Source organism: Colias eurytheme, chromosome 8 (genome assembly GCF_061535395.1).
Source record: "Colias eurytheme isolate Ceu_HAF_F1 chromosome 8, ilColEury1 Martin Lab GWU primary, whole genome shotgun sequence".
Taxonomy (NCBI): domain Eukaryota; kingdom Metazoa; phylum Arthropoda; class Insecta; order Lepidoptera; family Pieridae; genus Colias; species Colias eurytheme.
In genome coordinates, this window is record NC_142987.1 from 6,562,999 (window position 1) to 6,588,792 (window position 25,794).

General features: G+C 32.7%; 1 protein-coding gene across 5 annotated transcripts in view; it reads right to left on the bottom strand.

Moving 5' to 3' along the window:
* The window catches only part of IRSp53 (Insulin receptor substrate 53 kDa), a 127,635-nt gene that overhangs the window by 8,013 nt on the left and 93,828 nt on the right, over window positions 1-25,794 (bottom strand). For all 5 annotated transcript variants that reach the window (XM_090104692.1, XM_090104691.1, XM_090104693.1 and 2 more), the window contains 5 exons: window positions 5,033-5,108; window positions 2,722-2,814; window positions 1,057-1,118; window positions 650-721; window positions 166-303 (listed from right to left, as the gene is read on the bottom strand). In XM_090104692.1, the coding sequence (XP_089960818.1) occupies window positions 166-303; window positions 650-721; window positions 1,057-1,118; window positions 2,722-2,814; window positions 5,033-5,108 (441 nt within the window). The remainder of the gene's footprint in view (window positions 1-165; window positions 304-649; window positions 722-1,056; window positions 1,119-2,721; window positions 2,815-5,032; window positions 5,109-25,794) is intronic.

Genomic DNA, 25,794 nt, shown 5'->3' on the forward strand with positions numbered 1-25,794 from the left:
TATATATAATTATTCACAATTAAATTAGATTATTTTAATTCGAGTCGTGTTCTCCAATATAAATAACGTTATCTGAAATAAAATCCTTGTCATTTTAAATAAAATAAATGACAAAAAAATAAATATCACCCAGATTGAAAGACATTTTTAATTATAATGGTTTACCTTCATTTCTTTATCCATAGCCGAGCCGACCTTAGTCGCGTTTGTTTTCTTTTTTCTTTGTTTTTTAATTGTTGCAGCGGCTTTACTGTAACTTTCTGAACGCAGCTTGTGTTGTTGTAGAAACCTTTTTTGTTCAGACTAAAAATAAAAAGTTATTACGTGAAAAACAATATCAAAGTGAAGATTTAAAAAACGACTATACAATTTTAAATTACAGTTTGAATCCGCTAACTAAAACCAAGAAACAAAATTGAATACGAACATTCGATACAAAAGCTTAAACAAAAACACTTGTGAAATCAGGCACGAGAAAACAGATATTATTATATCACAATGTTATTCAACGATCACGTGTAATAGGATTTGTGTCTATCGGATAAAGAATCATAGGTTGTCAGAAGTTTGCCTGTTTCGCTTATCCTGTAAACAATTCGGAAACACGTTGCCATAAAAGATTATGAACGGAACCATCTTATTGACCGACCTGTACTACTTTCGTATCTTTCTCGAGATTAGTTTCCAGGGGAACAAGTAAATCCACGTAGAACGCCTTCAGCTGTAACAAACAAACAAATTAAAGATTATCGCCTTCGCGGAAATGAAAAAGTTTTTTACGACAGATGCTTTATGAGAAAAATTGTTTGTCGCCGTCTGAATTAAACGCGAATGTCAATACTGTAATTATTTTCATAAATCACTTGAATTTCAAAATATTTATGGTCGAATTCACTTGAGTTATGTATCGTATTGTTATGTTATTATTTTTTTATTGAAATATGATTTATACATAATGATTGAGAATATATTAATGTCATAACTATGTTCAGTTGTTTGATTGATTTCCTTATTTATTATATGTTATTAAGTTTTCTTTGTTATAAAAATACTTACAATATTCATTTGTTGGTCTTGAATTTCCCGGTACACCTCGACGACCTTCATAAGAGCGGTTCCTGTGAAAGTCGTTGCTATTAGATTTTTTTTAGTTCTCAAGAAAACAGTTTTATAAACCTGTTAACGAAGCATTCACAACATTTTTTTATGATTTATCACACACATTATTGAATTTTATTAGCCTTCTTTCATCCCGGATACGACCAGTTTTTTAAGGCGTTACCCGGCAATTTCGATTATGTTCAACCTCTATAAAGTCTGGTACAACATAAAGCACAATACCGAAAAAAATATATAAAATAGGATGGTCTTTGATCTTTAATTGCTCGCGAGGACTTTTTTCCAAAGTTAATAGATTTCTAGAAAAAAAAATGTGCCGTGGTCATCGATTTTTCCGCAAATACTCTATAAACTTCGTAACCTGCTGACTTAGAGCTCTGAAAATTTTATGTTTAATAAATTATCAGTTACACAACAGTCCCTGACGAGGATTTTTTGTTTCACTGATTGGTATCTTTTTAAATACAAAATGCGAGGAAAAAAGAAGGTGCAGCGGGAGAGGTTTGAGATCCGTCAAGTATGGTCAAGGTTATTAGCGCATGTATAAGCCTTAAGAGTTGCGTTAAATTTAATTTCACGCTATTTCGTTGTTATATTTATGTTAATAACGAAATACTCTGTGTTATAGTGTAAATATTTAACTGTGACGTAATATCAAGTAGGTATTGCAAAAAAAATACAAGCTCTAACTTATTAAATATTTTCTAAAATTATACAACTTTATTCAGAAATTACTTTACATAATCATCAATTAATCAAACATTAAATTTTAACAAATATGTATTAACCATATCCAAAATTCTACACGTCGTTTCATAAATTGATATTTTTATAGTATCGGCTCTAGTTTCTAGAATATTAGATTATATTTTTGCGTACATCATACATTCGATTACCTAATTGCTTGCATAAAATATGATGTATAGTTGTGCCAATTTAATAGGCAACATTTGACGTCTATCAATTTTATCTTCATAGGGTGGTAACCTGCTTAAAAACATCGATTAAAGCGAATTAATCGATACGGACTTGAAACATTTATCAATCGAACTTGAAACACATGTCAATAATTTATGATGAATTTTTATTCCCAAGTAATCAATGCATTCGATTCTAGATGTCAGATTTCGATTTTTAGAGTAACGTCTCTGGTATTTAAAAAGAAAAAAGGTTTATTGACACAAAATTGTAGCGACGTCAGTTCTTTAAATAAGAAAATGTTTATTATGTTTAGAATGGTTTATCAGTAAAATCAAATCCTAAAATTATTTGCATCGGTCATTATTATTATAAATATGTAATCGTAATTGAAAAAAGTTAAGCAAATGTGCAGTTACAACAAAACGAATTATCATGTTATTCTATGTCGTCGTTACTAGGTTACGTTGTTGAATTTTGTTGAACTGTCAAATGTTGCCTATTAAAATGGCTCTACTATAGTCAGTCATTTACTTGTCTCCTACTAATATTTACTATAACAGCATCATCCTTATCATTCAATTTAAAATACAAGCCTCATTGCCAATCTTAAGTAAATATAATATAGAATATTGGATCCTATATTTAGTAAAATAAGTGTGTAATTAGTCTGATAATACTTACCTATATCAGCACAGCCACCCCAAGTGCCTTGCTGTGCCTGTCGCCCAAGCTTGCCGACCGCATCTACATACATACGAGATGCTGCTGCTGCGCCTGTGAGAAAAATCAAGTGTTTTAAAATCATTGATTACATTTATATTTATAAAAGATTATTATTAGGGTAAGAAAGATATTTTATGAATATTAACGTTTGTTTAGCTTCAGACAAAATTGAAAAAATACATTTTCAATCGCGGAATATCGACTCTACATCGAGTTGCTTGAAAGTTGGAAGAAATCGTTAACAAGCGATAAAGCCGCTCTTTGTAGATCTCTATAATAAGCTATCTCAAACCATGTAAAAAAAAGTATATTTCGTTTTTTATGTATGTACAGTAAAGCGAGTTATTCATTTCAAAAAGAAGAAGGAAATAATATTTGTAACTATAATGATTTTTAATACCATAGAACTTTAATCAAAAACAGTTTGTTTCCTATCTGATTCTTTAAACTGCTTGTTGGGATTGTTTTTTATATGTCATTATGTCGACGGAGAACAAAATGTCCTTCAATATTTTATGGGCACTTCACTTTTATAGTCAGGCCGATTGCTCAATGACAAAACACTAAAAATATCTGCTAAATTCCGTTGAGTAATAAAGGATGTCTATATCTTTTCATCCTTGTTATTCAAATCGATTGCAAATATACATTTACTATCAATTATATGCATAATAGCGCATAATAAGAGCAAGTATGTTACCTCACCTTGCCCTAATTAAAACTGGTTGGAAGAAACATAAATTTCCGTCACAACAAATTTGAACTTTGCTCTTATGCCATAAATGGCTAAAATTGGAGCGGCGGCTATTATTCATGGGAATAAAAATGTGTCTTGACACAATTAAATTGTAATATAGCTTTTAATAGTGAGTAAACAAGACATTCATCGTATTACACAACGCTCAACTTTATTGCGTCTAGCGTCGGGCATTATACTCTAGATAAGCCAACGGAGACAATTTGGCACAACCTATGCCCCAGTTTCACAGCCAAACAAGCGCACTACACTGAGGTTTCGCATGTAGATGCACCCATTTGGCGCGTTATATATAAATTAATTATTTTCGTCCTCACTGAATACGGCCGAAGTAATGGTTCGATGCTATTTTTGTATGTGCATTGTTTCGGAATAGGGAAACCGAAGTATTTAATATCGTCGTGTGTAATGTACGTTGATATCATTACGTGAACTTTTATTCTACATACTTATTTGATATTAGGGTACGAAATCGTAGTCCTTTGAACCAAATGAGATCCGTATGACATTCTATAAACTTTTATCTAATTATGAACTGAGTACATAATATATGTTATGATCATTAGTATTCAGTGCCGTATTACATTCTGTTATAGGCAATAGAAGTGAAAAGACTAAGTTGGTCGTCATTACCGAGATATGTACAGCATTAAAATGAAAAATAACCCAGATTTATTATGTCTTAATGATACTATTCATCATAGAAAAATCCTATTAAAACGTTCAGAGTTAAAAATATTTAAAACTTATGAAAGGTTGCTTTAAAATATTATTTTACTCTCAAATGAATTGGATGCAATGTAATTAAATGAGAATTTGTTAAATGTTATTATGTAACGTATAAAGCGTGGACTTTTATCTTTATCAATGTCAGCCTGGAATAATATGTATCTACTTTCAAAAGTTTGTTATTATATTTCAATATAACTGAATTAATAAATTTCTGAGAGCCTACATAAAAATTCAATAATTAATACATATTTTAATGGAAATTCCATTCAACAATAATAATGGAAGTACCCGTCGGATCTTTTTAAAGTAGGCACTGGATCGCATTAAAATCTAATTAACTTATTTACTGTTCAATACCTCTGTAATAATCTATTAATATTATAAAATTAGGACACCAGGGCTTTCATTCCGTGATTTTTTTTTGGCAACAATTATTTACGTTTTCCTAAATATAAGATAAAGTTACTCATAACATCAGCTCTTGCCAATGAGATTAAGTGGATCAAAGAGAAACACACAAAAATATGAATAATTGTTATGTAAATATAAATACCAAATGTACTCTGAATGCCTATATTAATGCTATGTAGACATTACAGACATATTAGAACTGAATAGAAGATAATCATTAACCACTCATTACTTCATTAGGTATATAAAAAGGAATATTTCATCACATTAGGCAGGTAATTATGAACAAACATACGATTGATGATGATTGATGATATTAAAACTTATTCGATACGTAATATATGTTTTAAAAATGAAAAAATCACTTACCATGTAAAGCTTTCAAATACGCCTTCCCAGCAGTAATCATCTGCCGGGCACCTGGATTGAATTTATCCAGGATATTCTGGAACAAATAAGAATTTTGTTTACTATGCCAAAAATGCCTACTATACATATATTTTGATCTTATACAGACTGTTATTGCCAGGACCGCACTCTATTATAAGATTAGGTTGGGACGCTCAAGCTAAAACAAATAAATCGCGGTCACCGCTTCGTGTGGCACGTCATTTTAGATGTAATATGACGATAGTCCTTTGGACGTAAAACGTAATACGGAGTAGGAACATCGTGTTTATGAAGCATAGATACAGCAAAAATATGCCTATAACAATATGTTCACCAAGAATAGGTTATTCCACTAAAATCTAACAGAAAGGACTGAGGATAATTCAATTACCGATACCTAAGATTTCTATCAAATACATTTCTTAAATGTTTTAGAAATTAAAGCATATCTACAGAGAGCACGTAGTAATTATATTTTGAAGCTTTTTGCGCTCATTAAGCTAGTTTAGTGAACTAACATTATCGTGCCAATCCAAACTTTTCAAGTTCTTAATTCCTAAAGACTTTATTTGTGGTGATTATCGAGAGCTGGTGTTAGGAAAAATGACTCTAGTTATAGTAGGTATATTATTTTAACATACATTTAAACTTAACGTTTAAAATTGTGTATTGTCTAAATTTAATCTGACATGAGCACAGCAAAAGTAACAAAAGAATAAAGCTACATAACGATAACCATATATTTCCGTACTCTATCTACTTTTTATAGACAGTCGTTACTGAGGTGCCGCGGGTGCTTTTAAATCTAAAGGCGACATTTTAAAATACGCTTGCGGAATATATCGGTGTATTCTTTAAACTTTCAAGTGTAGGCGGCACTATTGTCAACTAGGTAAAATATTATCTTTCTCTATTAAAACATTATTTACGAACCATTTGTGCATATTTATTCACGATTTACATTTGAATGGTTTATTTAAATGATATCCTTGCATTCTTGTAAGAAGCGTTATGTAATACTATAAGAATTCATAAATTATTCAACGCAAGCAGCAAAAAAAGGAATTTTAAAACGTCCAATGTTTAAATTGATTAAAATTACCATTTTCGTAAAGTGAACATTTTTATGTAACTAGTGTATGTTGGCAGAGAAGTTGGTAGTAGTTAGCAATCGTAAAGAAAATGAGGGCTTAGACCGTAAATAGACGTCGGCGTAGGAATGTGGCCTTTCAAGGATGCTGGTAACCTCGCCAAGGTGTGGCAAAGTGCCGACACTCACGGCACCACATTCCTTTGTAAATGCTGCTTGAGCCACTTCTTCGAAACCTAGATGTGTAATTACCAAAATTATATGCGGCTACCAATATTCGTTCGGACAGGCTTCCGAGATACTCTATAGATAACAAGCTGAACTCTTGACTAGCGTGTATACAATTTACATATTTCAAAAACTAGTTTTATTATAATTTATTTACTACAGGATTTTATTTACTATGCATATTAAAATAAGAACTCCTTAAACTGGTTTAATGGCTTCGTTCCTAAACATCATCTCATTATTTTGAGGTACTCCGACCATAATAATATAAGAAATATTACATACAATGCCATAAAACGAATTCTGGGTCCTAGAAGTGTAGTTAACACGTTAAGGGACATAAATACGACAGGTCTACGGCACAAAATGTCAGATTCCCGCGTCGTAATCCAGAGGTTATTGCCGCATTACAAAAAGCCAATGCATTTTCCCTTTTACCCCAATATCGCTGGCTTGGCGCGTGTTAGGCCCGACTACGTGCTAATGTTTTTTACGATCTTGTGAACTTAAAACTGCCTACGTGTACGCATACGAGATCTTCGAACAAACGTGATATTTTATCTTGTGTATTTTATTGAGCGTGATTTTTTATTACTAAACCATAAAACAGCGTCCAGGATACGTTTTAAATTAGCCGAGCCATACGCTACCGCTTTGGGAATGTCAGTAGCGTAGCTCCATAAAACCATTCTGTGATTTCGGTACAAATTGAAATGTATGCTCTCATATTAAATAATGTACGCCTCACTTACGTTATCTATTAAATGTCGTAAACCAAATATAATTAGAAACTTAATAAGTAAACATACAAGACGGTGTTCTTCTCTATTTCACTCTCAAGCGTTTATAAAATTGAAACGAAACACTCTATAGTTATCTGTCTCAATCTTCACGTTTGGCTCGTTCAATTCTAGACGATGACTGAAATATATCACTTCTCCGTCGGGGCGGACAAAAAGATATATTTCACGAGAATCAAGCGAACGTTTTAAAATACCAATGCCCTATGTCGTAGGCTGGTTATTGCGCGAGATGCGTAAATCTTGGGGGAGCATTTCAATTCAAATAGGGGGTGAGAATAGATGCGCACTTAGAATAATTAACTAGGAAAAGAATAAAAAAAGATTGATTGCCTGAATTTCCCAAGTTTTTGTCGCGGCTTTAGGGGTAAACATAATGGCTCTATCTTGCAGCATCATTTGGGCGTTGCGACAAATTAGCATTAATTGTAATGGGATATGAATGTTATTATCATCATCATATAGTATAGGTACATATATAGGTAATTAATTAATTATACGCTATCTCTGTATGGAATGTATAGCTATGAGAAAAAGTATTATTACCTACGACTATTTATTCAAGTAATAGAACTCAAATACATTAGAATTAGAATAGTGGTAAACATTAATCTAAATGTTTTGACGATTCAAAGGCACATATAACACTAATCTAGTTAAGTAAATAAATGTTAATGTTCTGATTTTAGAATTTATATTTATCGGTGTGTGAATATTTTTACGAAGTTTCATCCGATTTAATACGGTTTTCACTAATTAAATATAAGTAGATACCTATTATAATATTTGCATTTGAAAAAAATTTAATTCTTTCTCGAAAATAGAATACGTACTCGTAAGTCAAGCAAGCTAAGAATTAGAATTCTCATATTACTACCTTACCATTAAAAACGTCAACACCTTTCAAACGACACGGAGCAACTCCACCCCTCTGATAGTGATCATTACCAATCCAATTTATTCGCACAAACCCTTTAGCAAAATTGCATAACCCAATTGAAACGGACGTATAATAAGTGGAATATTAGCATGGATAATTTTGTTCCTTCCAGAGCCCTTATTGCGAGCTAACAGATCCTAAAGTTATCCGGGCAACTCCATTCTATCCTCTTTATTTGTAAGGCACGTAGAACGACATTTGGTACAAAATTGCCTCGGGCAGACTTCGTGACGCGCCCACCCTTCGCTTGCGTCTTCCTAATGTCTTACGCACGCGGTCAATATTTTTGTCACACTTCTTATAAAATGAACAGAAACCGAATCATATTACGTTTTTATTTCTACTGGTGTGAGGATGTTTTTCGTGTAAAGGTTTTTGTCTTTTGATTTGGACAGTCCAAATGAACAGTATTTGACTAAAAATAACTAAGTAAATGTAGTTTTTACTTTTGATACAGTTTCGTATTAAAACTTTTTATTACAGAGATTACTAAGTTAATATATAACTTTTTGACTAAAATCCCGCCCTCAAATTTGCCAGAAAAAAGATCATCAAAATCGAATTTAATCATATACCTAGTTGAAAGTTTTAAGGTAGTAAACCTAAAAAAAAAACCAGTCAAATTGAGAATCTGCTCCTTTATTGAAGTCGGTTGTAAAGTACAACAATATGCGCTGAAAAGACACGTTCAAAACCGATTTATCTCAAGGGTATAACCCTTATGACATGACATGATGAACTTAACTTCTATTCTACGCCATTTACTTTGTCTCATTTGAACCGTATATTTTGTCGTTCGTAGTAGGGTAAAGAGCATTGACCTCTCCACAGAGGAGTGAAAAATAATGAAAAATACAGCGCTCGGGATATACTTTATAAATGGTCCATTTTTATTTTCAATTATTTTGTTATAGAAACAGCTATTTTCGATTATACTTACAGGAAAGAAAGAAATAATAAACATTATACTTTTAAACATATTCTTTACTCCAAAGGGTTTCATTTCAGTCCTCATTTATACAGAAATGTTAAGAAACATCCTAACCAAAACTTTTCAATCCAATTTTTCGTAATGGATGCCTGCTCTAATTACAGTTTTGAATTTATTAATATTTACATAGCACACTGTATATACGCTATACCTAACTAGTCATAAACCCTCACTCTCTTCGCAATATAAAACTTATTTCATAAACGCATAGACACTTGACCTTCTTCTAGCGAAAAAAGTAACTGCGCTATGAAATATTAAAAAATGTAAACAGGCTGAGACGCTGCACATGCACCCAGCTTGCATACGAGATGTTTGGTGAACACTTGTTGCCACTCGACACTACGTGACAGCGCTGTTTGAGCTAAATACATAACTATTATGAAATAATAGGCAACATTACACTATTTAGACTTGGAGAGCCTAAGAACGTGTAGCAACGTAACTCAAGTTCAGCATACACATAAATTATATCTGTAAAATATTCTTAACTAATGTTTTTTTATACTAAATTAATAGCAATGACATGGCAACCTCGGTATGACAACTCTTTTAGCAAACTCTACTTTACAATAATTTGGCTGTCAAGTTATAATTTATCATATTTACATAGAGTCTCTTGTCTTATATTATTAACTATCAGGGAAAACACAAATAAAAGAAATTACTTATAATACGAACAATTAATTTGCTATTTGCACAGACATTAATTAAACGCCCGCCCTACGTTCCTTGATTGTAAAATATTGAAAGAAAGGCAACTGTTAAATTCCAATCTATATTTTACTTCTATTTGAGGGAGGTTCTTAACGTAATCACGGCGTGCAATTTGTTACCGATTCAACAATGCATCTCTTAACTTCTTCGCTAGGGAAAATAAAAGAGTCCTTCTTAAGTTCGCTAAATGAAGTTGACTACAAAAGGCAGAGCGAGGCGTAATTCAAATGAACGCGGGCGGCACCGAGCCACCGACCGCTCTCGGCTTCGATTCCGTTTGAAAAGTTTAATTTTTACAGAAGTTCTCGGCTCGGAATCGAGTACTGAAGTTTTGATTCAAATTTGATGATTAAATGTGTCCTAAGTTTTAAGCTTACTATTTGATGAAAATGGTATTTTTTAAATAAACGTACACTAACTACATATTATGTGCCTACGTTTAATGATGATTTTGTAAAAAATTTCAATGGTTGTGAACACGTAAGAGATAGGCCAAATCTCCTTCTTTTTCACATGTTCACACTTAATAGCTATAATTAAGAACATAACAAATAGAACCACGGAAGACCTTGTGTTTTAAACTTACATATCTATCAATAGTGTATCAAATAACAAGGCTAACAGCTTCAGTCACGAGTTAACAACTATTTATGTTTAAACAGTAGTCCATTGTTAGGTTATTATATTAAATATTGGACTGGAGTTGCTATCATTTCTACGTATGAGTGCCCCAAGGTAACCGAAGTTTGTTTTAAGGCGAGTATTACACGTAAATTTTCGTTGTAATTTACTTCGTTGTACATAAAAAGTAAAACTTCAACAAAAAACGTAAACACAGTTCGTTAACGTACGTAAAGTTTGTGCTGTCACTCATATCTCAAAAGATAAACATTACCTAAATATCTATTAACGGAAAAAAAATATAATAATATGATATTTTTATCGATTCTTGGAAGAAATGGAAAACTAAAGAAATTCTGTATGGAATAAGAAAGTAAAAATTTAATTATTTTTCTATTATCTATCACAAAGAAATTAAGTCCTTAATTATAGTTCCAAGATATTAAATTCCCGTAAGCTTAATTTTAATTAACTTTCTTTTCTGTAGCCAGCTTCGTCGTTGACTCTGCGAAGTAAATCTGCTAGTTAAATATAATCTGCGTGATTGCGTTCTAGAACCAATTAATTAATAGGAATATAAAATATATTTATTGAGTAATGTACCTAAGCTAATGTAATCTTTGTCACGACTCCGGCAACCACATTCATCTTCCGTAATATGATGTCACTACGGCTGATGCAAATACTTCTTTAGGTTATTATATGAACAACGGCTGTATACTTACAGTACTTTATTTTGTTTATCTCAAATTTTATTACATACATAACATATAAGAAGTGAGAGTGCACAAAAAACAGGTCTGTATGGTACTTACTACATAATAAAATGTGTAAAAACGAGTAGTACTAGTTTTTTGTTTGTGGTTTGAATTTATTTATGACCATAAGAAAAAATAATAATGTTCTAGATAAAATTACCTATATAGATAACTAGATACAATCTGTAGACAACTTTGAGTTTAAACGCCTAGAATCAGTTTTAATATAATTTTTGTTGATCTTAATCACAGCTGATGTCAATTACAAATTAAGTTTGATGGTGTAATGAATGTATTTTCAGACGTGTTAAAATGTTAAATACTTTGATAGCAGTAAAACGTTTTCGTTACAATATATTATATTCGAGATTAAATGGAAAATTTATTAAACCAAACCATGTCATAATGAGTGTTTATAATTATTTATGTCAAAACTATTAAACACGCCTTTGCAATTAGTCCTTTAGATAAATATCCGGCTGCTAAAGATTTATATCTTATAATAATAATAGATATAAATCTTTATAGAGCCTGTCGGTGAAAGGGAATCGCGGATAGCTGTAATTGCAAATAAATTAGCAATTACTCGAATCCCATTTGTTTCCCTTTCTTTCATTAAACGCAAACGAAAATATATTAATTCCATACATTTATAGGCTCGGCTCGAACAAGTTTCCAACATGAATGCGTGGAACATTCATGTTTGTTGAAAATATAACTTTTCAAGTGGGTGAACATCATACCCACTCCGTCTGCGGTTTATAATGAAACAAGCGAAACAAATTTTATTGAGGTATGCTATTAATTTGCGGTTCTGTTGTGAATACATTGTCCTGCGTTACGTGATCTCGTCATCAAGGAATTAATGAAGAATTCCGATTGTTTATTGCCTTCATAATATTTTATGAAGGACTAGACAATTGATATGCCTACAATATACGTATTTAGATGTATTTTTTTAAATATTATGTAAAGTTAAATTAAATTATTTTGAAATTTGCTGTAGTTTGTGTTTTTTCAGAAGTATAGGAATATTCGTTTAGTTTGGATAAGTTTTTAAACCAACGAGGCTTTTAGAATTTTGTTTTTACCAAACGCTCCTTTGTTGAATAAACACAACATAAAAACAAATCGATCCATGGCAATGTTACTGAGTAGTGAGAATTTCCGTCTCTGTAATATTTCTCCAGAGATTTTCTCTGTAGAACTTTATATTTTCCTTGAGAACATTGTTGCTTCTTCATATTAAACCCACACATCACATGCACTAGGAAAATGAACCAATTAAGTACCTAACACTTCTATATTACATTCTTTATTATAAATGCGTAATAACATCGTAGTAATGGTAACTACCATGATTATAATAAATACTTGAACATGGTATTGACGCGCATTACTCGACAAGCTCACTCTAAACCAAGTCACGAATCCACACAGCCGCATTCCAAACATTTTATTCCCGTGAGCCGTAATAAACACAAAAGATCGCTAGCACACGATATCTTATCTATAATCAAACAAAAAATTACTTGGCATTCAAATTTTAACGCTAAATGCAAATGCGACAAACATTTCTCGGTATGCTCATAATATCAGAAACATAAAACTATTTTCCTGTACTAAACGATTCACAACACTATGTAATTTTTAGCGTACTACGGAGATACAATCTTAAAAGGTTTTAAAATTTATAACACACTCCATGTAGGTAGGCTTTTAAATTTTTATTTGAATCTCCGAGAAAATTTTCTATCGCAGAAAATTTAATTTGAAGTGACTAGAAGTAACTTTAATATCATCTATTGTGTGTTTGTACTGTCTGTACATTTCAAACGAAATGAATTCCGGCGCCGGTCTACAAGTTTTACCGTAATGAAATTCTTTAAATATTCCTGTATATAAAGATTATACGTTTAATATTTTGCTCAGTCTTCAGCCGCTTTATTTAGAACCCCTTGGGACGATTAAAGTATTAAAGGATGAAAGTTTAGGATTAAAATTAAGGTGATTCGTGTCATGGTTATGGTTTGTATTAATGTACATGTTTTCTATGGGTCATCAATGAATTCATAGGCAATATTTAAAATTTTCTTTATAATTCTGATACTGTAAGCTGCTTTTGAAGCTTAATTACGTAACGTCCATATTATGTATATATATATTCGTCAATTTGTTTGTCTATCTATTTGGGAACAGGATTTAATGCACTTTCTGTATCAGTGATATGAACCTATAACAGTTGAAATAAAAAACATTCAGTAACAAATTAGGTAACTTTTAAGTTTACAGCATGATCAGCACAATTTTTTACGCTTCATTTGTAACAGTTTATCTCAATGATATACCAGTAAAAATCCTATTATTCACGCGTGATCAACTCAGCGAGCGAAGGTCGATTGTAATCTTATTTTAATAACTCATAATAACATGTAAAGGGCGCTCAAACGTTAACCTTAATGCTCTGTTAAGGCGACGTACACATGTATTTGTTTTGAGGGTTTATTGATATGTTAAACGGACATACACAAGCGGTCGAGTAACAGTACCGGGCTATTAATCGGCCGGGGCACGTACGCTTTACAACCTGTCGTGCAAATATTTATCCACATTGGATTTACGTGTTAACCGCCCGAATCGTAATCAGGCTGATTGGGGAGTGGAGAATTATCTTCGAACGTAGATGTTCTAGAAGCTAGATACATAGAGATTAAGAGGTAACTGTGTTAACGGCATGAAATTTTTATAAATAATGTTATATTATCTAAAACTAATGTTACCTATGTAGACCCGAATACGTAAATTGAAGATTTGTGTTAAAAATATTTTTATATTATAAGCTATATCGTTATTATTATATGACAAGCTATCTGAGCAAGCTCCATAGAATTTTAAATAATGTAGAGAAACAGGATATCTACGTTTCAAGACACAATATGATAGATTTTAAAAACATTGTAATTTATGACGACTGTGAAAATTTAACATACTTACATTATTATATGCGACCTTTAATAGCATGTGAGGTTTTTATTTGGAATAAATATACCTCAGTAAAAATTCCCATTGAAGGATATCTATGAAATGAAAAGTAACTAACGTATTACTATTATTAGCATAAAATCTATCGAATTATCCTTTAAAATCTGCTTAGGTATATAAAGAAGGAGCCTTGAACGTAACACTCAACTTAATTATGTTAGTGTGACCTTTAATTATCTTATTTTATCAGACCCGTCTATTCCATTTTCTTAAGAAATAAAATAAACTTATTAAAACATATTTTGTGAGTAAAAGCTTTACTCAGTAATATTCATAAAACGGGCGTAATTTTCAAAATACATTTCCTAAACCTTGTATACCTATTACCTAATCAACTATGGATATGTCTTTTTTAAATCTTATGAATAAAGTATTTTTTATGAAAGTGTTACCAACATGTTGTAATTTAATTAAAAAGTGATACTAAAACGTTTTTATATTTATTTGTATCAAATAACTTAAAATAATGATACAAATATGTTAGCTTATTATCTTTATTTACGGTTTTATAACACACTCTCTTTTATCGTTCTGCGATAAAACTTAATATAAGTTTAAATGTTAAGAAGTAAAATAAATTTTAATTATCTTTATGTAAATAAATAAAAGTAAAAGGTCATAAAAATGTACAACAAATTTTACATCGACGTCGAAAGTGCTAATCAGATATAAAAGTCGTTCTGGTCCAGTAAATAAACATTTTATCGTTACATGAAAATTCCAATTAAACTTCAATAACTCAGGTTAAATTGGATGTTAAATAAGGAACTAGTTTGTGTGTTCTTTGAATGAGGTGAGAAAGTTTTGTAGAGAAGAGCAAAGCTTGGAAAATGTTTTAAAAAGTAATATTTTTATTTGAAGCAGGGTGGCAGTTTGTAATACGCGGGTGTATTATGAGCCTTATTAACATACCTTGAAATGTCATTGTAATTTGTAATCGGTTCAGTAGCACTTGCGTGAAATCGTAACATACATACATACACATACACAAACATCCACCGTCACAAACTTTCGCATTTATAATAACTATTGGTAGGAAGGATATATTACAACATTCAAACTGGCTCTATGCATTGAGATAAAAAACGTATTCAATTAAATTTTAGAGAAATTCTTGGTCAATGTTAAACATTATGTAAATTAATGCAGACATTTATTTTTATTTCAACGAATAAAAAGCCATGTTACCAGATTCCCGACGTTAATAAATACCCAAAACAATTTCTGTTCTGTTAAATGCTTTGTGCGAAAAATACAAACACAATATTCTCAACACCAAAAATGTTTTAATTGCAAACGAATTGTTACAACGAATATCTTAATCCAATTAAATGCTTGAGAACCATTTATTTACGTCTAAATCATATTACTTTTTCCGAGTGAGATATGCTCGGAATGCGGCCTCCATTCGAGCTTAAGGCGCGGGACATATACAAGCGGCGCGGCGCGCATCGGGCGCACCGCGGGCGCACTGCCGGCGCGCCGCGGGCGCGCTGTTGGCGTCCGAAAATGATATTTATATAGAGTGGTTAAATGCATTTTCTTCATGCATAATTTAGTAAAATTATGTTTTTTGTGCTAAAAGAGATTAACATTAATTTGAAAGTAACGATTTTGTTTTGATAATTCCTTGTAAGTAAATAGCGAGGATAACCCCACGATTGCAAATATATCTTTGTTGGAAATGTTGGAATTTACTTGGAAAATTTTATAGTACTTTTAAAGTAATTTTAAAGTAGTACTGGTGTAATGATGGAAGAAAAGAAGGTTAAAATAACACAAAATTTATATTGTACTAGCGGTCCGCCCCGGCTTCGCCCGTGGTACATATTTCGCAATAAAAGGTAGCCTATGTTCTTTCTCAGGGTCTAAAGATTATCTGTGCCAAATTTCATCAAAATCGGTCCAGTACCTAGTTTATGCGTGAAAACCATACATACATACATACATACATACATACAAACCTTTCCTCTTTATAATATTAGTATAGATAAAATATGGTTTTCAAACACAGGTTTACATTTAAACCATATAAATCTTATCATTAAAATCTCAGTTCAAAAGTATTTACAGTACTGATCATTCCACAATATTATTACAATTACAAATAAATAAAAAACACAATCAAAATCAGGATTATCTTTATTTCTGACATTGTAAATACATGGGAACTTTCATTATGCTCTTCTTCATTTTCACTTTCCCTACTGCCATCACCTGTGTAAATCATTTCATCGATTACTTCAATTCACCTTTAAAAACAAAACGAAGAAGGGTATGTAAAAGCAGCTCTATATAATTCCACACAGAGAGAACACATTTTTGACTGACAGGCTACCGTCTCCTACCACCCGATTTGTTTTTGATTGTGTATGACCGTGAATTGACCTCTATTTGGATGCGATGGGGGAAGCGCGCCTGCGGTACGCCCGCGGCGCAACCGTGGCGTGCCGCCTCGTCGCCTTTCCAAAATTCTTTCATACAAAATGTATAAGAAGGACGTGGTGCAAAACAGATTCAAGAGGTGCGCTTATGGCACGCCCGCGCCCGCGCCGCTTGTGTTTGACCCGCGCCTTAGTCATTCCAAAGGTGTGTTGAGGCTAGAATTAAAGATACCGGCGCGCGTGGAGCGTTGTCACCAATTTGTACCGTGTCACCAAGGTGTTGTGTACAATTCCGATTTCGCGCTACCATATCTACCGAGTATTTCACTTAGAAAGTATGAAGACAATAGGTAAAACGTTTAGACAAAGCATCGATACTTGTCGCTTGCGGAATAGTAACGCTATTGTTGTTCAATTGCTAATCATTCTAAAGCGTTAGGAAATAACATGACAAGCTCCAAGTTTTTTGGAGTTTTTACCCGGCATAACTCTATTTTTTGTCATTAGTCTTCTATACATTTCTAAATGAGTACTTTTGCAACAGATGGTTTCAAGAAAGTAGGTAAATCGATTTATATCACTTAATGAACAGTATTTGCAGAATATTTCGTTGTCAAGCCAAGACAAACACAATTTAAAAGGATGCCTTCAATTTCGGCGAACAAAATGTTTATATTTACTCGTGACTTAAATTTTATTGTAGCGAATACTCTTGTATACTTATCGAGATCGTAGCCCGAGGCAAAATAAAAAGGAGCTCAGATTAAACTAATTCTAAGAACGTTAAACAGCGTTGGATTTTATTTGTTTGCGTTGCGAAAACTCGAGCAATCCGAGCCGTACGTCGTCCTTTTGTCTCCGAACTGGTAATTAAGAAAATATTTCGTGTGGAGTGACTAATTTCCATTCGTTCGAGATGAGACGCAAACTGTGCGTTGATGGTACAGAATGTAGGCAATTACATAAACGACAATCAACGCTACAAAGACGTTAGGAAGGGAAAGTCGGGTAACGCAATTACACAGATATGCCACGTTAACACCCTCCACCCTGCAATGTGACGGCCTTAATGCTGCTGTATAAACGCTTCATGAATATATAAGTTCTACGGAAAGGAAGACATGCAAAAAATATAAGTCATTTAATATCCGACTAACGATCTGCTATTGATGATTAAAATGTAGAAGTTATCGTTTTAGATAACAAGAAGAAATTGAAAGTTTCTTTCAAAATTTTCAAAATTTTTCAAAATTGGCAATAGTTTTGCACGGGTTTGTTGTGAATTTAAATATACTTAATATACTAAAAATAATGCAAGGAAGTATAAAAATCACGTACACGCATAAATTTGAATAAATGTAGAAGAAATTTCAACTTTATTTCACTATTTTATATAGCAATATATTGCATAAGTTTGCTATCTAGATGTTACTCTATTTACAAGTTTTGCATAAAAATTGTGAAGTATTACATCAAAGCGTTAACTCAGATTAGATACAATCGCGGTTACAAAATTATGAAACAATCTTGTTCGGTACCGCACAACTTAGTTTTAGTTTTTAGTCGAGGGTAATGACTTCCGGAAAACCGCTTAGATACTGTCACTACGTGTTTCACAGTTTATGTAATGTTTTATTTAAATTTATACATAGGCCGTACTGTTATGTAATATAGCAAATTACTATTAATGTAGGAAGCGAACGTGGAGATTCACAGAGAAAGTGGTATATGTTATTGCTATGACTGCATAATGTACCTACGTGACTTGTGATGTTTGTTTTCAGCTCATTTCCTTGGTTATGGGACATTGGAAGGTGTTTACATATTGCATTTGGTACAGACAAACGGTCAACGTTACTTTATTTCCCTTGGCCTTTATAAATCTAGGAGAAATGAGATCGTATAAAGGGATTGTATCTACTGTAATTTTAGGTTGGTATTTTTTATCATCTTATGCGATTATATATTTACGAATATCATGTAATCATTTCCTACTTATCATATTTTGAATGCATTATATAACTCTTTACGAGTTCATATCTATGTTAATTAATATATTTCAATATTGATTAATATACCTAGTAGAAGAAAGCAAGAACAGATAAAAAATAAACTGAAATCCTGGAATATTAAGTAGTACGGTTTAACTTGAACGAATACAGATAAATTATTTCATTAGTTGCTCTGTCGATGAAGTGAACAAATCGTTTAATTCCTTTGTCTTATTAATTCGAAGCAAGTGCAAGTCTAGACTTCTTTTTGTTCTGTCAGCGAAGTAGTTTTTATTAAAACTCAAATACAAATTAAATAAGTTGGAAAGAACTTGCGACTTATGTAAATGGAACGAAATCTGAGTTAAAACCTATAAATAAACTAGGGTAAGACAAAGTATATTTAATACATTTGATCGTTTGTTTTCATAACAGTAGTGAGCAAATATTACGTTTACATGGAGTTATATTTTTGGAGAGAAACGAAGCGAAACAATTATTCCAAAACTAGGTAAAAGTAATTACTTAATTTAAAAAATTTTCGTTCGGTAAGTTTTATATAATTTATTTTAAATACTTTTCATACTTCGGAGTCAGGTCGTAACATTGTTCAAGGTTGTCAAGGTTCTATTATAATATCTATTTTAATCTGTAATAAATCCATACTAATATTATAAATGCGAAAGTAACTCTGTCTGTCTGTTACTCAATCCCCCTAAACTACTGAACCAATTTGCATGAAATTTGGTATGGAGATATTTTGATACCCGAGAAAGGACATAGGCTACCTTTTATTGCGAAAAATGTACCTCGGGCGAAGCCGGGGCGGACCTCTAGTAAAATATAAACATAAAACAATTTATGTAGAGCAAGCTAAAAATACTTCAGTTCATATTTAATATTAAAAGAACAAATTAATAATATGGAAACGTCGTTTGCCCTTATTATTAGAAGAAAACAGTTGCTCTTCGTTGCCTTGTCTCATTATGTCATGTTGAATTTTCCTATGAGGAAAATACACCAATACAAAGCTGTTAGAACAATTTATTTGATCCGAAGCTATTCTTTTGTTGCTGTTGATTTAATAATTACAGCAGAAAGTAATATTATATGTATAGAAAAAGACATTAATTTGGAATAACTATTAATATTGTATTATATTATGATACAAGAAATATATTGCAACTAGCTTCCGCCCACGACTTTGTACGTGCATCCCCGTTTTTCCCCGTTCCCGCAAGAATTTCGGGAAATCCTTTCTTAGCGGATGCCTACATCCTAACATCTACCTGCATGCCAAATTTCAGCCCGATACGTCCAGTGGTTTGGGCTGTGCGTTGATAGATCACTATATCAGTCACCTTTGGGTTTTATATATAAGTTATGGGATAATTTTAATAATAACCCGATACTTCATGTTACAAACTAACTTACACACAAAGTCAAAGATTATTAACTCAATAAAGACTGAAAAGTCAAACGAGATAGCAGAAACAGATTGAGTTTCCACCAACACATTCATAACTAGATCATCACACAGCACACGTTGATAAATTAAAAACTTTTTCATAATCAACAAGCACACAAAGCGTGAACGAGCACGTTTCGCATATTTAACGTTGCTCTACACTTTGAAATTTATTCAACTAACTAAAATCTATACATATATGTTAGACGTAACTTTTGATTTAATATTTTTGTGGATGAATAGTTGTCAATATAGCTGTCACTGTCACCTGTCAGAACATGCTTAGCTGTCGAATACTATAAATTGCCGCTTTCCTTTGACTCGTGGCGCAATCGTACGGATCGTGCCTAGGGGCTCGGACGTTGTTTATACGACGTTCGACCCAACTACCTTCACTTTGCTAATAGTCGTTGACTAGCTGCGATTTGTTAATCAATTAGGTAGCTGTGTAGAATCGCAGTACATTTTTGTTGCATTCAAACTAATATTTGACCCGACCTCGTTTGTTTTTCTTACATCAGAATTGGGATAGAATTCAAGCCCACTATTTTTAAATGTGTTTAAGTTTACGTAGTTTTGTAACTGGCATTTGTGTTTTTTTTATTTCGTGCGTTGTGTAAAGTAAAAGTTTGTTACGTGGATTATTGTAACGGGAATGTAGTCCATCGAAGAAATTGTGTGTGCTATCTGGGCTGCGGTCCAGTGTTTGTAATAAAAACCTCTCAGTTCACAGGTAAATTAGATTGAGGGATGCGAGGGCCCTACGAAGTAGTGAACATCCTGCCTAGTGATCGATACGAGTTGAAACTTGTTGTGGTGACTACGGAAAGAAGACTCAAGCCGCGGCACAGCATAATATGGTGCCCTGGCGTGGCGAGTGGTGTCCTGAAGCATGTGCCGAGTTTTTTTGACGATGAATGTTATTGGCTCGTAGTGATTCAAATCGCTAGTCGAACCCTGGCGTTGAGGTATTGTCTAGTCGCTGACGTATCGTAGTGATGTATTTCACTAGTCGTACGAGCGTAGATATACCGTCAAGTCGCCGTCTGCATGTCCATTGTCCGTAGTGAGTTGTCTCGCTAGTCGGATTTGAGCGTTGAGGTATTGTCTAGTCGCTGACGTATCGTAGTGATGTATTTCACTAGTCGTACGAGCGTAGATATACCGTCAAGTCGCCGTCTGCATGTCCGTAGTGAGTTGACTCGCTAGTCGGATTTGAGCGTTGAGGTATTGTCTAGTCGCTGTTTTACTAACGAGTGCGTAGAAAAGTATGGTCAGTGTGGCCGAGGCAGTGTGTTTTTGAAATCCCGAGATGAACTACCGTTGTATTGTAATATGAAAAAAGGCGTACGAGGACGTACGTTTGTCAGTATGGCCGTGTTAGACGTAACTTTTGATTTAATATTTTTGTGGATGAATAGTTGTCAATATAGCTGTCACTGTCACCTGTCAGAACATGCTTAGCTGTCGAATACTATAAATTGCCGCTTTCCTTTGACTCGTGGCGCAATCGTACGGATCGTGCCTAGGGGCTCGGACGTTGTTTATACGACGTTCGACCCAACTACCTTCACTTTGCTAATAGTCGTTGACTAGCTGCGATTTGTTAATCAATTAGGTAGCTGTGTAGAATCGCAGTACATTTTTGTTGCATTCAAACTAATATTTGACCCGACCTCGTTTGTTTTTCTTACATATAATAAATCTGTAGAAGGGTCAATTCTGTACATTGAAAATATTGAAAAAATAAATAGCGTGTTACTGGATCGATACCAAACCCAAATATGTGATTAAAAAAATTTTTGTCTGTCTGTCTGTCTGTCTGTCTGTCTGTATGTGAAGGCATCACGTGAAAACTAACGGTTCGATTTCGATGAAACTTGGTACAATTATACCTTATTATCCTGGGCATAAAATAGGATACTTTTTATCCCGGAAAAATACGTAGAAAAAAATAAATCTTATTTTTTCTTAATTTTTCCGCGCGGACGGAGTCGCGGGCGGAAGCTAGTCCATTATAATAGGCTGTCTGCTCTCAGTGGGATGTTGCTTCTACTTTTCAGTAAACATGTGAACGAAAGGGAAAAAAACATTGTTTATTGTTAGATTACAAAAGGGAAAGCATGACTCGAGTTAGGCCGGCGTTTATAAAATAAATTTTCTTTTTAACTCAGCCGGGGTGTGGTTACTTTGCTCGTATTTCTTTCAACATTATTTATTCTTTAATAGGATCCTGTTGTTGCTGTGAGAAAATCGCTTAGGAAATTATGGAAATGTATGTAGGTATTTTATTTATGTGACTGCTCCATTGGTTTAATTTTTATATTATTATTTTCTACTGTCTCTTGCTGTTCAAGGACAATAGTAAAATAGCAGTATTCTTTCTTACTAGTATTATTTTGATTTGGTTGATATTAATACAAAAATATTTGATTTTAATTGTTTTAACTTTAGATTATATCATTTAAAATGGGATATATACATTTTTATTAACATAGAAATTAAGCTTTATTTCATAATCCTTCTATACAAAAACACAAACTTCATGAAGCGAACATTCAGTCGAATTGCAGCAGAAAATTAAAAACTACAGATGCAACGTTAAAAATGTTAGGAATCCTATTCTTCTCAGCTCAGTCGGAGCTTGAAATTCTCCAGTTTGTAGAATGTAGTTGCCACTTTTGTTGGTTGTGTGCCAATCACGTCCGACTCTGCCCGGTAATTTCCCCAATCGCATCGGCTTGGCGGTCGGACCGTGTATTTTTATTTTGGCAAACTTACGAGACCATTCTTCAAAACTGCTCTGACAAAACTATCACAAGTTTACCCTTTATCAACATACTTCATGTTTTATATTAAAGCTGCTTTCGAGACAATTGAATCTCATAAAGATAATGCACAACATACTCTCTGATAAATTTAATCAAAACAAATCCAATTTGATGTGCTTTAAAAATTCGTTAACAAGAAATCACGTCATAATCCAAATTCTTTTCATAACAAGTCGGCTTCATTCGCTGTCCTAATAACTGTCATACAGATTTAATATCACATCTCGCATTTTGTACGATTTCCACCGCGAGGCAATTTCCTTCCTAAAATTGTATTTGGACGAATTCGCGTCAACTAAATACATATGCGACCCAAACGACAAATTTAATTTATATTCTTTATTTCGTAGAATCAAATGAGAATCAAATGTGTTTCCGCTTTTACGACGTATGGTATCTGTGTCATATCTAATATATTTAAGAAGCTTATAAAGTGTAATTTATTAATCCGCAGGTGGTTTTGCCATTGTTATTTATGAATAAAATAAAAATATGATGAGTCATCGTATAATAAGATGTGAAATAAATTTAGATTTGAAAGTAAAAAGTGCAGGACACGGTTGAAATTTATGTCCTTTCTCTTTGCGACAAAGATATCTGCGAGGCAAAAATAAAGGATGTCACATAAAATATTAAATGTTATCGTCTGCGAGTACTACGTTACGTTCGAACGTGGATTCGTTCTATCGAGTTCATACATAGACAATGGTTGTTAAGTTCGACATGGCAAGCAAAAGAGAGTCTCGTAGCATAATGATCTGCAACCGAGACCGCATTCTACTCGTTCAATGAATGGAGTTTTGCAAAATTTTCGTCGTCTTATTTCAGCTCAGTGCAGGGCAATTTTTACTTGAAATGAAGATGTACTGTTGGCTTGTATGCAAAAACTGTACGTAATATACTATTCATACATATTACATTTACCCATTGTAAAAACGTCCAATTCAAATATGGACGATTAGATTTAGAAGTTTTTAAGGATTAGAGTAATATGTATATTATATTTTTGATCAAATTATAGGAGACATTCGTTCCTTTTTGCGTTCTAAGCGATTGATCTGATAGTACAGTTTTACTTGACCGATTTGATAGCCTTGGTTTTTCTTTTATTCCAATAAGTATTTATAAATAAAGTATTATAAGTTAATAATTACCAGTCGCAAAATAATTTTGTAACCGGAGATTGCTTTAGATATAACGTGCGCATATAAAACAAATGCATCCGAGTTTCGTATTTATTATGCACATAATATATTACAATTTTACAAATTGCGACAATAATCACATGTTGCAACACATTATAGTCTCATGTACTACATTTACTTGCAAAATGACAACAACTATGATTGATGCTGGAACTGATCATTTGTGTTACAATTGTAGTAAATTTATACAATGTAACTCTGTGTTAACATACCATGGATATTATATTAATCAATGCTAGGACTAATATATAAGAATCATAAGGATAAATCAAATATTACAATTTATTTAATCATTAAATATATTTTTGTAAATAAATATAAAGTTGATGATATTTAACAATCGCAAAATCGCACATCCTATTTCTGCTTATTAGGTGCGACATATATGATAGAAGCATATTTTTCGACCATTTCTTTTAAAACTTTTAGGTCGAAATGCTAAGGTAGTATAGCAACAGAAAGTAATTTGGCATGTATAACTTTCCCGTATAAATACAATACGCTAGTAAAGGTGCCCTGAAATAGTGTCTCCAGAGATAGGACTCGACCATTCTTATTCAAATAGGTGTAGCCGCAGATTTACCCAGAGGAGGCATGACTGCACGCCGCCTAGCGGTGAAGCCTTTTGTGACATCGAATTTATTTAACCTAATTTCTGAATTAATTTATAAGTTTCATTCATATTTCGATCTGGATTATATAAGCGCTTTAATTATATTCATTACTTCATGTTTGTTTGCATTAACAATAAGTACGGGTTCAAATATAAAAGTTGAAAGGAAAAGAGATTAGATTTCATTGGGTGAATAGTTTGCATAAAATATCCTGAAATATTAATATACAAGAGTTTTCAAAAAGTGTCGACTTTAAATTATTTCAACTTGTTTTGATATTGTTTGTACCTAATTGGCAACAAAAACTTCTATTAATTTCCATGTTCCGTAAAAAGCAAAAAATGTTATAAAATAATGTACATAAAAGTTAACCTTGCATTTGACCGTACATTTCAACGATTTAAAAATATAATAACATCATACCTACTCTGAGTCATTGTTATTCTAATAAATGGCTATGCTGTAGGTACCATGCCGAATTTTTTATTTAGTTTGTCATATAAAAAAGCTTTAAAGATAAATTGGCAGTATTCTAATAGTTTCTAGCAGATGGCAACTTGCGACACAAATTCTTAGTTTCGCTTCATTCCTTTTTGGAGAAGTCATCACAATACCGTGTCAATAGCTTAACAACTTTCTCCTTTTTATATACCATTGTGAGACTAATTTCACTCATTTCTTTTCGACGTCTCAAATAAAACAATACGGCGAACAATTTCCTATTTTTATTTATGTTAACTGTTTAAGTCATGAATGAGGCTGCTTCATTCTCTATTTAGACCAACAATCATTTCCTTAATTTGTTGATTCAATTCGTATAAAGTCGTAACTTTTATTTCAAGTGCTACACTCGGTGAAGTCATATCTAGAAACATAAACGTATTATCTAAAGGAAATCACGCGGCACACTCAGTTTCCACCCGAAACAAACAGACGCAGCATAACGACGAAAATTTACATTAGGCTGGTTTAATGTCGCAAAGCAATCTCATTCCTAGTAGGAAACCGGCTTAAGACGACCACTGAGCTTTGACCTGTGGGATAGACCGTTCAGCATAATT